Here is a 12,869-nt window from a genome sequence, read left to right on the forward strand (position 1 = left end):
ATTACAGGAATATGATTGTAAAGTTTTAGGTTTACAGTTACAAGGCATGTACTCAGGTCCTAGGATTCATTCTTTTCATTTTTATCAAATTTGTTGTCTGTGTAATCAACTCTAATACACATCAAATTCACTCAATAATCACACATGACTTAATTGCATGAGGCAAATACTGTGTAGTAAGGAGCATGACTTATGATAAATATTTCTTCCTCTATGGTTCCTGTATCTATGCACACGGGATAAGCTATTATCATGTGAGTACCCTCAGCTAACCCCAACTCACAGTGTCACACTACATGGCGATAATTCATGTTTGCGGATGCTGTTGATGATATATAATGTCAGAATATGTTCACATCCATATATGATGCCAATGGTCTATGACACTGGCTGTGTACATATCTCAGTCATGAGCAAAGACAGATATTGTATGATACGCTAATCTCTCTGTTCAATGCGTCTACATGGGAAATTGGTGTCAACTTGACTTGCTATATGTTTAGACTGATATGCCCATGTCTAAATATGGAGTATGTGTCGGCACAGGAGTATAGTACAAAGAAGGTCTAACCTTCAGATAAAAACTACAAATATGGCTAACGAGTTTGTACGTGTGTCCAGAAACATAAGCTACGAGGTTAGACATCAGTTTCTATGCTAAGAGCATTTAGATTGTTATTTCTGACACAATTACCCTGAACATTATTGGATTTGGAATTGCCATTGTGGTTTGATTTCTTACTCCCTGACTCGAGTAGCCCCTCCTCCATCTCCACAAAGTCATGCGAATCCAACTCACTATTACCTTCACTTTTGTCCTCTATAGAGGGCGTTTGTTGGAACGGACAACTGGGCACATGTGAGTAGTTTGAGGAATCTTCACTGTCTGCCTCCCTGTGGTAGAAATAATTGAAATTGGACACGATTACGGGAACGGGTAGCGCGATTGTTAACACGCCGGTAACGGCGCACAGCGACCCCACAATTTTAGCACCTGTACTTTTTGGCTTCATGTCACCGTAACCCACGGTAGTCATGGTTACCACAGCCCACCAGAATGCGTCTGGGATGCTTCTGAAGACTGGCTTACCCTTATCATCTACGCTGTCTGCATCGGCGAAGTACACGGCACTGGAATACAAGACCACGCCGATACAGAGGAAAAATATGAGCAAGCCAAGCTCTCGCATACTGGCTTTTAGAGTCCGGCCAAGAATTTGTAGGCCCCGCGAGTGTCGAGACAGCTTGAATATTCTGAAGACGCGCACAAGTCGGATAACACGAAGGATGGCTAAAGACATTGTCTGGCTGTTGGTGTCAGTGGAGGACTGTGCGATCATGGTGCCCAACTGTATGAAATAAGGAAGTACTGCTATGATGTCAATGACATTCATTACGTTTTTTGCAAAGTTGAGTTTGCTTGGGCTGGAAAGGAAGCGTACCAAAATCTCAAATGTGAACCAAACAATGCAGCACGTCTCTATGACAAAGAACGGTTGTTGGAAGTATGCTGCCAGGTCGTCCTTTGACGCGGCAGCATCTGCTTCCGACATGTTACCCGCCTGAGTAAGAGTGGGCACTGTTGTCGCAACTGACTCCCCACAGCTACTAGTAATTTCTTGGCCATTCTGACTGATTTTACGAGAATCTTTGAACTCAGGCATTGTTTCCATACAGAAGATAACGATAGATATGAGAATTACAGACACTGATATCACAGCTACAACTCTTGCTATGCGCGAAGACTCGGGATATTCAAATAGAAGCCACATTTTACGTTGAAAGAGATTCTTAGGCAAGACTTTTTCCTCATCCTGAATAAAGCCTTCGTCTTCACGATACTTTGTGAGGGCGTCGTCGCCGAGTTCATAGAATTTGATTTCCTCGGTGAAAACGTCGATTGGGACATTGACAGGCCTCCGTAGCCGACCTCCACTCTGGTAGTAGTACAAAATGGCATCGAAGCTCGGCCGGTTGCGATCAAAGAAGTACTCATTTCGAATGGGATCAAAGTACCTGATTCTACGCTGAGGATCTCCTAGTAAAGTGTTCGGAAACTGGTTGAGGGTTTTCAGGTGTGTTTCATAGTGCAGTCCACTGACGTTGATAACCACTCTCTCCCATCCAGGATCCTCGCTGGCCATATCATCACCACTGTCGCTGCTGTCATCACCCTGCTCCAGTAACCGTGGCAACGACCGGCAGTTGCTCATGCCCGGTCCAATGCTGGCTCCACCCGGCGAGTGCGTCAGGGACCGTCGGTAGTGCTGCGGGGTTGCGTAGAGGTTCCCCTGCGGCTCAATCCCAGCCATGGCTGCCTCCATCTTGGACCCTCCCGGTGAGGCCAGGGGCTTCCCCTTCTGGGCCCCGGACCACGGGCGCAACCCTCTGGAGTGCGACCGAGACCAAACGGGGTTTAGACCCCACCGCTCGATCAAATCTATTTTATTAAACACGGTGGCGGTTGGGGGTTTCCACTTTAGAAAGAAAAAAAGAATCGCGCGGACATAGAACAAAAATTGCAAGTGTCGATAAGACGTGATAGCTGCAAAGTGTAAAACTTGGGGAACTGAAGCTATAATCACTCTTCACAGCTAAGGAAACTTCTTGAATGAAATGCAAAACTTAAATTGTTATTCTGTGCACAAATATCATACTCAAACCAACACTGTTTGCTTGCATTAAGCCAAGCAAGAGTACAACATGGTAATATACTCAGATGAAATATATAACCACACAAAACATACAGATGCAAAAAGGGATTGAATCCCCTCAGGGATAGGTGTGTATTTGCTAGTGAATTTGGCAATAATTGGGTTTGTTTCACTTACCACAATGACATCAATCAAAAATAAAAGGAGGGAAATCTATCAGTTGCGATTATTAATGATATCACCGAAGAGCAAGCAATAACCTCACTCTCACTTCAAACTCCTTCCTGTCTTCCTATCTGATGTGAGACAAGTGTAATGCACACTCATGAAAAATGGCAAAGGTGTGCTTCTTTTACAGATAGAATGCCCATTACAGCTCCAAATGTTGTAGACATTTCATCACTTACATGGCTAACATTTCCGAGTTCTGTCCACGGAATGTTTGGTGCTAACAAGCCTCACTGAGTGTACGTGATGGGTTGTGTTCGCTCTGTTCCGCAAGCGAATAATGATCACTGGATGTAAACATGGAAGATGGATGAGAAACCGTGCACTGTGATTGCGAGTTCTGCCCGTCTCTAAGTTTCTCGTGTCGGGCGCGAAACTATCACGAATCTTCCTCGATTTCGTGGATGAACCACCGCAAAATACTGGTCCTCCTCCCCCTATCTATGACGAGATAAGAGTCGAGCTCCATGCCTCAAGCAGGCCCTAAACTTTCACATCGCGTCATCAGGCATCTAACGTCTGCCCAATCTCCTCCACGCAGCATAAATGCGTGTCGTACAACTGAAGTATCGTGGTAGATAGGTAGATGCGCAAGGCGATGTATTACTATCTACGGTAGCTGGTTACACTGGGGCGCTGTAACACACAGGCCATAGTACTTATGGCGAAGCGCGTGTATTAATGGCGATAGAGAAAGTAGGTAGTTCGGTCGCCTGTCGCCGTCGTCGCTGCAAGCTTCGTAGAGGCCCGGTTCGTCGCCTCTCCCTTCGCAGTCCCCTTTTCAGTCTCTCGTTGACTTCTACAACGGAGAAGTACCAGAGCTAGGGCGGGCGAGATGGCGTAATACCGGTACGACGAACATAATGATATGCCCGCCAGACTTGCTGAGCAGACCCTATAATGCACGAAACGCGTGTACACATGTATAATTACGAGTGTGTGTCTTGTGCCTTGCGTAGCAGCGATTTGCCACACACACAATAATGCATTTCTTGCGCGATGCTGGGCAGCGCTAGAACATCCAAACTGGAAAAGGAAAGATACATATTTCAATAACTGTGAAATAAGAACATAAATGAATTCAATAATTTTCGCATTGTTTTATGATGAAACAGTAAGCCAGTGCACGTGCCTCCAACTGATAGAATCTATGATAGTGAAGAGTTTTCCTCTTTCATCTTTTGCTTGCTGTTTTTTATCGAATAATCTAGGCCAATTACACCATATAGAGGTATAAGACCAAGGTGAGTAGCAGGTGTCAAAATGTGGTCCTGTTGGTGGTATAGGGTGGAGACATTTTGATGTATTGTCATTGCTATATGAAAATTTTGGCTGCTGAAAGAAAATTACAAGTAACCTGTGCTAGAAAGTATAACAACAAAAATAGAACAATCTGCCTAGTAAGCTTATACTTTACTCCAGCATTTCTTTTTAAATATGCATAAGAGCTACGTAAAGCGGCGCCATCAAACTGATGATTGGCCCCAGAATGATGGTAGGCTGCATTCCCTGTTTGTAGCTGACAAATTGTCCTGCAAAAGCGTTTGATCACATAACGGGTTAAGCGCCATTCTCAAACAATTCAAAATAAGTCTATCATCAGAGCAAAGCAGTCCTAAACCTTTCAGTAATACATAACTTGTTACATAACAGCTGTTCAAATTTTCTTATTAATTAAGCTGGTCGCCTATAGGTCTTCCTTTATTCCAGTCAATAGATCACGAGTCTATATGCAAAGTTTGATAACTTATATCGTTCACTCATACTGTAATCATCAAGTTCACTTCTTTCTTTTTTTCTTTTTCTTTTTTTTTAGAGGGGTGGTCCATCATCGGCTTTTGATTCGCTTACATGTGGGTGAAAAGAGTGTTTTTTCTTAAATTGCACTATTAACACCAGGATGTTACATTATGCCACTATTTCTCATGATGTTTATATGTATCAATATTGGTATTTGTCTCACCTCCATATGTTTGATTGAATCTCAGCATGTCATCGCAATGTCATTCTTTTCAGAAATGTTCAAATAACTTGGAGTTGAAACGAAATGTTTTTTATACTTCTCACCTTAAATGTAAAAACTAAGTGATCTGTATCATACATCATTTGAAAAAAACAAACAAACAAACAAACAAACATTGAGGTTAAGAATAGTGCAAGGTTCACGTGTTTAGTGTAAGCAGCAAACGGAAGTGTAAAAAGCAAACTATGGTTACCATGAGACATACCTTCAAAAGACAACTCAGTCTCTTATACGCATTTATTTCTCTTTTTTTTTACGTAAATAAGAGAAACATAAAGGGATGTGCAGTTTCCGTAGAGATGGGGCTAGAGGTTTCCAACGTTTCTTGATGATGATTTTCTTTTCTTAGATAATGAGAAACCTCTTACGAAATATAAAAGAGCGTATAATTCTAAGAGGAATTAAAAGTTTATTTGATGAAAGTAGGTTTTGAAATGGTTGAAATTTCTAAATCAAGGCAATCATAAAAGGATGAACAAAGGATGAAAAGTGAAAACGCATTGCCACAAGAAAAAAAAATGCATGGAATACAATTGGGTCTAATTCTCATGTCACAATTATTTGTGTATTATAATCACTGTCATGGCTATAAGCTACTAGTATGTTTGATCTACTCACGTCCTTCAGCTGTTTTATTACTGGATTTAACTCTTGTCGTTCTTTGAAATTATACACGTAACAACTGCGCGCACAAAGGCATGCTCAAAAAGTTTCCTTACAATAAAATTGACGCTGTGTCTGTGTGTGTAAGCGTACACAAAGAATAGCGTTTAATCGTTTTGTATATAGTAATTAATCCAGCAATTTACTGGAATCACACAGGCGCTAGTAAAACGGTAAAAGTTGTTCACAGTTCTATGGTCCGGAGAGTGACATCGCACAACGGTACATTGAATAATTTGATATGATTGCTAAATTATATGCCTGATGAATATAGATCGCCGCATATCGCTTTGATAATTGTTAAGCATCCTATTGTTACCATCATTCAAGACAAGTTTGTACGAAACCACTTTGTTAAAGATGAAATTAACCAGGTTACGTCTGATTATGAATACTAGGAACTTAGTAATTTCAGTTCTTAATGTTTTGTTTTTGTTTTGTTTTTTGATGATATTAATGATTTTGTACAGCCCTGGCAGTCTAAATATTAATTTTGCATTTTAATGGCTTGTCACTATATCATACTGCATTCATGCTCAAAATATCAAATCCTTAAGTTATCAATTACAAATGTATATACACACATACACGCACATAGTACATTTGCACATTCCTTTCATCTTCACCATGTACATGATATTTTTAGAGTACATAATTTTGATAATAATAGCGTTTTACTGTGTAGACGTTGAAGAGATATAGGATAAGTCATCTCGCCTGCGATTATGATATTTATCTGAGCAATCATGATTCCAGAAACCATCTATTCTATTATCGTTTTGAGAGCTGAAGGATTATCGAGGCTTGAGGGGTTTTCCTATTTTCCTTCAAATCACTATGTTTGTGTGTGTGTGTGCGTGTGTTTATGCGTTTTCAGTAAAGATCGGCCATTAAGCATAGAAATCACGTATTCAGACATAATAGGAAAATTTTGCTACTTTCTATGGATATTGATTAATGTCAATATGATTATGATATAATACGTTTCTTTTGAGTACCTGTGTTTACCTGGAAAGGGGGATCACTCTTTTTTCACCATTGTCGTCACAGTATGGTTTAAGTTGTAATGGAAATAATATAGTGGTACTTACATTCGAATAGGAATATAGCGTATAGTTAAGATATCAAATAGAAACAAACAAACAAACAAACATGTTATCATCACCGAAGTCTCGCGTGCTAGAAATTTCAAAGTATTGGGTTTTTTTTTATTACATATAACATAATCATGATATAAATAATTTCAAATGCTATAAATACGCATAGGGGCACTTGCGTTAGTTTGGAGCACCATCTTGAAAGAACTATTACAAGTCATACCCGCAAAATGCCCATATACAGTGAGACTGCTCTGTGATACGTATGCGTTACATGAAGGTGGAATTCATTTTACATTGTACGCGTGCTCGCTCAGTGATAAGACTGAAATATATGGTAGAAAATAGATGTAACAAATGAGTTTGTGACTATAGTGCACGTCATAAAAACACAGACTGGAGCCTTACTGGTTTACCCTCTTATCGTTCGAATAGTGAAAGCCTTTACTGCTTGTTGGTCTTTTAATTCGACAAAAGACAGGAAAACAAGCATGAATACTTGTTTATTATTATACCGTAATCTCTATTTGTTTTTTGTTTTTTTATGTTAACTACAGACATCGTACATGGCCTGAAATTATGTACTGGGGAAAATACTCTTAAAGGTCCTGTTTACCATTGGGAGCAGTGATTAAAAAAAATAATGTTCAAGATGTCACAAATTTTGGCAATAAAGCCTAAACTATAAGGAGATATCAATATTTCTATCGTTATTTAGAAAAAAAAACCCATATAATTCTGCTCATAAAAACTCTGTCAAAACTAAGTTATTGCAGATTTCTTATCCACCCACTTTTTTCCTTTCTCTTAAAAATGAAAATCCCGCACTCACACTAAAGCTTTAAGCGAGGGAGACGTTTGTCTGGTGCAACACAATAATGTGTGTTTATTAATCTATCGATAGCAGTACACCCCTTCTTCTGTAGGCTGTGTGCGCAGCATTCGCATGGCAATGAAAATGCTCAGCATAACCTTGGGCTCTTTGGGGCGAGTTTTCAACAAGGTGCACTGACATATATATATATATATAAATTATATATTATATATATATTATATGTTATATATAAATTATATGTATATGTGTGTGTGTGTGTGTGTGAGTGCGTGTGTGTGTACATTATAAATGTTTACATATATCATTATATATTAATGTATATAATATAATATATATCAGAAGTATATGGACTTTATGCACAAATTTATTCATCCGTTTCATAATCATATCGAAGCCATAAAACGTTCAGAGCCATCGCATTATAGTATTATACTGTAGCGTCATTGTTGTTATTTTTTTTGTTTGTTTGTTTGTTGTTGTTGGGTTTTTTCTTTTGTTTTTATGGAGAGGCGAGCATAGGGGAATCTATTCATTCTCTCTTTGACAAACGTGAATTTCTTTCAGTTGGTTTTATGCTTTTAAAGAAAAACCTGTTTAATTGAATGTTTACATTACCGCATTTTTATCAAGAAAATTTCTGAGAAGTCATTACAATGTGTATATAGCCGTACAATAGAAACATTACTTGCAACTGATTGGCAAAATCATTGCCCTACTTTGACGTAAACGTAAACACGTTGAGAAACATACTTATATCCAGATTACTATGATGATGATTATAATATACAATGTATTTATTATTTATACTATGATGATAATAACATACAATGTATTATCTTTGCGGTTTGGTCCGCGACCACATCCAGACATCATTATACCATAATGACATTCTTTTCCACCTATACCCAACCTTCATTCTCCTTTCCCCCTTCTTCCCCCCCCCCCCCCCCCCCGTCCCTCCCCTGGTCCCCTCCATAAGCATGAATGTCACTATGTCTGTATGTGGCTGATATAACCATGATATTCATACATTATTCGTCGCCTGCTAATTGAAGGAAACATCCACCCAGCCTCAACATTTTTTTTTTTTCGCCAGAGAGGGAGAGAGGGAGAGATGGATCTAACAATAATACAGTCGTGTTTCATTTTTTTTTTCTTCACTTGATACGGTGTGATATATTATATCCATCATTTCATCAAGACAACCGCGACGAACGGGGAATGGCTGTGTCATATTATTGGATGCAATCGAAAATTCAATAGGGAGAAGGTCCCCGTGTTGTGCACAGGAGCAGAAAGAGATACAGAGAAGAAGGGAGGATAACATTAGCATTAAAAGAGACGAAGAGAGATCTGCAATATGTCTTTTGTATACATGCTATCTACGTGCTGTATGATATTGTAAGTAACCTTTTATATGAAGGTCCGTTAATTCAGGATGGTCATGAGTTGAAGGAGATCACTTTTTTTTCAGAGAAGTAAAAAGTGTAAATAAACTATAAAACATGATTGTACTGTGTATGAGCGTGTGTGTGTGGGGGGGGGGGGGGCAATGATTTCCTCCATTGTCTATACAAAACATCACTCATTTTTTGTACCAATATACATGTGGTGGCATAATTCAAAGAATTTACACAATGTCCGACAACATTATAGTGTAAAGGTTTTCATAATGCATCATGATTATCTGGGAAGGCTTTACGACTCCATGGAACTTAAGAACAAGAACAACAACAAAACAATCATTCAGTAACGGAATTAAATCTCAAGAATTACTGTGTTCAAAACAAATTAAAAGGCAAACAGACGTATAAACAAAAGCCTTCGCAGAGTCACATGAATACTTCTATGTGTTTTGAAATAACTGAAAATAATTGCTAAAAGAATGAACAGAAATTTTATAATCTGTTTGTTGTAAATTGAAATCTCCGACATTGTGTTTATCCATTGCAACACTGGTTAGGCTTATAGTTAATGAGTTTAAGACCAAATTAAAAACTAATCTTTAGGACAATGTATTTATAATTATGTTTGAATTTGTATGTCGTGATTATTACTTTGCAATGCGCAGTAGGGGTCAACCCACGAGACCGACACCCACAAGTCATACAGCCCACGAGTTCGACTTTAAAAACAGGTCCATGAGTCATACAGTTCACGAGTCATACAGCCCACGACTTCGACACTACTGAGGTAAAAACAGCCCACGAGGTCGACAGATATAACACGAGGCTTAATGTGTCGGTCTCGTGGGCCTTGTTGGCTTAGTGTCGAACTCATGGGCTGTAATGACTCGTGAGCAGCTGTATAACTCGTGGGCTGTATGACTCATGGGCTGTATGACTCGTGGGTGTTGGTCTCGTGACGTGCACCCGTATTGTGTGTGTGTGTGTGTGTGTGTGTGTGTGTGTGTGTGTATGTGCGTGTGTGTGTGTGTGTATGTGTGTGTGTGTGTGTGTGTGTGTGTGTGTATGTGTGTGTGTGTTTAATCAGGCCGACGAATTAAGAAAAAAAGAAATAAAGAAAAAATACAGAGAATTTAAGGTCTAGACACTTACAAACAGAGAGATGTAGGGGTTGGTTAAAGGTAACGCTAGTGGATGTTAAAAGTCAATGGTAACCTCTCAAACCATCCCCCCCCCCCCCTTCCATTCGACGAAGTCGACCCCGGCCAGGCCTCTGAAAGTTATGATTTTTTTTTTCAGCATCTCCCCTTTTGCAGCAACCCCTGATTAAAAGAAGGAGGAGGAGAAGAAGAAGCAGAAGATGAAGAAGAAGAACGAGAAGAAGATTAATGAAAATAATTATTATAACATCAACACTTTTTCATTTTATTTATATTGAAAGTAACACTGCATTCTCTAGTCAAACACACGAAAATAACGAGATCTTGAATATAGAGGGCGCCATACATTTAGGAGTATGCCTACAACTGTAAAATGACAAAGACCGGCACGTACAAATCCCACACTAATAGTAACCTTAAATTTGAACCCTGTTTTAACATTCAGTGATTCATGTGTGATACTAGTAGATCGGGGATCACTCATATTTATATCCATAGGCTATAATGATATCATTAATACAGATATCATTGGCTGGCACGGTTCCATAATAACTGCGGACACCAGTGCATTAGTAGTTATTTCATAAAATCAAACAACCCTAATATTTGCCAGAAAGAAAATGCCAATGTTAATAATAAGAACCAAAAAAAAAAAAAAAAAAGGATAAAAAAATTAACTTTCATTCCCCCGCTTTGTAGAGCCTGTTATTCACATGTATTGAGTTCACGGACGAAAGTCGCCAAAGTTTCATCATGAGAGTATGTTATTCATAAGAAAATTAATATGCGTATATAAGCCTCATCAAACTCCCTTCTCTCAATAAGTTTCAGTCATTTTGGGTAAAAGAAGAAAAAAAAAAATCTGTGATACTTCAAAATATCAGCCTATTATAATAACAGGCCCTAAATGACGTGAAAGTTTCCTAAACCTTGCAGAACTTTTGTACATCTGTAGCTGTATCATGAATTTTGAACAATAAGTACTTTGTGGTTGTTTTGAAGGACTGGAACCTTCAGAGTATTGAATTGAAATGAATTTATTTTCCATTTCCATGACAACATGAACAAAAGACATGATACTTAACATTGACACACAAGTAAAAATACAATGACATAAACGGTTGCAAAAAAGTAGACAATATGAATGGCAAATGGATGGACCTCCGAAAGTAATGAAATAACTTATGTCGAGTATGTCATCAAAGGCAAGAAACATTGGGCAAAATCCGTCTGTTTCAGAGAAAAAACAAGTACTTGAACTAGGACAAGGCCAGACAAAAGCATCAGAAAATGTGCACAGACATTTTATAAAAATAAGATGATAATCATCCAGTGTACCTTGAATAATATAAGAAGAAATTGCCTTATCTCTCAGAGAGGAAGAGGAGCCAAGAAGAAAATAGATGCCCAAGCAGAAAGGTTTATAAGTTTACAGTTTTGTTCAGAAGGTAAAGTGTGGGATTGTTATGGACAATCGGGGGAGGGGGAGCTAAGAATGAATCATGAATTCTGTATCCTTTGTTCTTTGTAGTAGAAACGAACTTCCTGGAAAAACAACAACAAGAACAATATGGGAGTTATAGATACTTTTGTCATGTTAGAGGCATATTTACCATTGTATTTTGCAGATGAAACAAAAACCCAGCATTAGTGCTTTAGAATAGTGTTAATGTGAGTTAGGGATAGAAACTACCACTGTAAAAAATTGAATCGGTAAAATCGATGTTAAGTATAATGTGAACAATAGTTATAATAAAAATGGTTCCAGACTAAACCGTCTACAGTTACGGTCTATTGAGAAAAGTACAGATATCTCCTTTTATTTCAGGCTTTATCGCGAAAATCTTATATTACAGAATGTTTTGCGGTATAACATATCTACACATATTATGCATTAAATGTCATATCTTTTCAATTTTTAAAATCACTGTTCCCAAGGGTAAAGAGGACCTTTAATGCCACGAGGTACGTATTTATTGAAGTGCGTCACCCTATAAGATGTTGAATAATGAAAACATTTAACAAATAATGATAGGGCAGTTCAAAGATCACTAAAATACATTATCGTGTGGCATTCCTGAATGTTTGCAATATTTCTTATAATGACGCATAAAGCGTCATCAACATAGTTTTATATTTGGAAGTGAAACACTTTGAGGCTTCACTCTGTTGATGCAGCAAAGCCTGCAAAGTCTGCAATGTAATGCTGCTCTGATGGTTCAAAAAATAAGTTTGATTTTTTTTTTTAATAGGCATACTCTCTCTCCCCACCCCACTCCACTTAATGAATCTTAATGCTGATTTTGATGAGTGTCAATATTAATGATTTGTGAATGGTTACAATTATCGTTGGCACTATCTATACAGTGTTTGAAAAACGAACGTTCTATCTGTAAGATAGGGCCTGTAATTATTATCAATTAATGCTCTTATGTCAAGTGTGTTTTGGCTCCGTTTATAATTCAATTATTTAATTTCGTATCATCTTAACCTGTAGGCCTAGTGTTCTTGAACTCTTGTGATGTACAAGGCCTACTTCATCACGTTGTCCACATGCAGATGTATTTCCTATAACTTGTGTGTATAGTCCCCCATAGGCCTAATTTTGAATTTAAACAAGATAATTAAATGTCACATGAACATAATGCAAATTTAAGTTTATTTGAGAAATTTTGATTGTGGTGACGTCGACCTATGAATTACGGATTGCAGTTAGCCATTGTAATACCCCGCTCTAAACTCCTCTAGAGTGAAAGTGGGAAGAGCTCTATGAACACAATCAATGTGTGTGTGTGTTTGGGGA

At 38.3% G+C, this 12,869-nt stretch overlaps 1 protein-coding gene across 1 annotated transcript; it reads right to left on the reverse strand.

Annotated features, from left to right (window-relative positions):
- Nucleotides 1-638: 638 nt before the first annotated feature.
- Nucleotides 639-2,324, reverse strand: LOC140235956 (potassium voltage-gated channel subfamily A member 1-like). The gene has a single exon (XM_072315951.1). The coding sequence runs from the start codon at nucleotides 2,322-2,324 to the stop codon at nucleotides 639-641; it is 1,686 nt and encodes a 561-aa protein (XP_072172052.1).
- Between the last annotated feature and the right edge of the window lie 10,545 nt (nucleotides 2,325-12,869).

Source organism: Diadema setosum, chromosome 12, assembly GCF_964275005.1.
Source record: "Diadema setosum chromosome 12, eeDiaSeto1, whole genome shotgun sequence".
Classification (NCBI taxonomy): domain Eukaryota; kingdom Metazoa; phylum Echinodermata; class Echinoidea; order Diadematoida; family Diadematidae; genus Diadema; species Diadema setosum.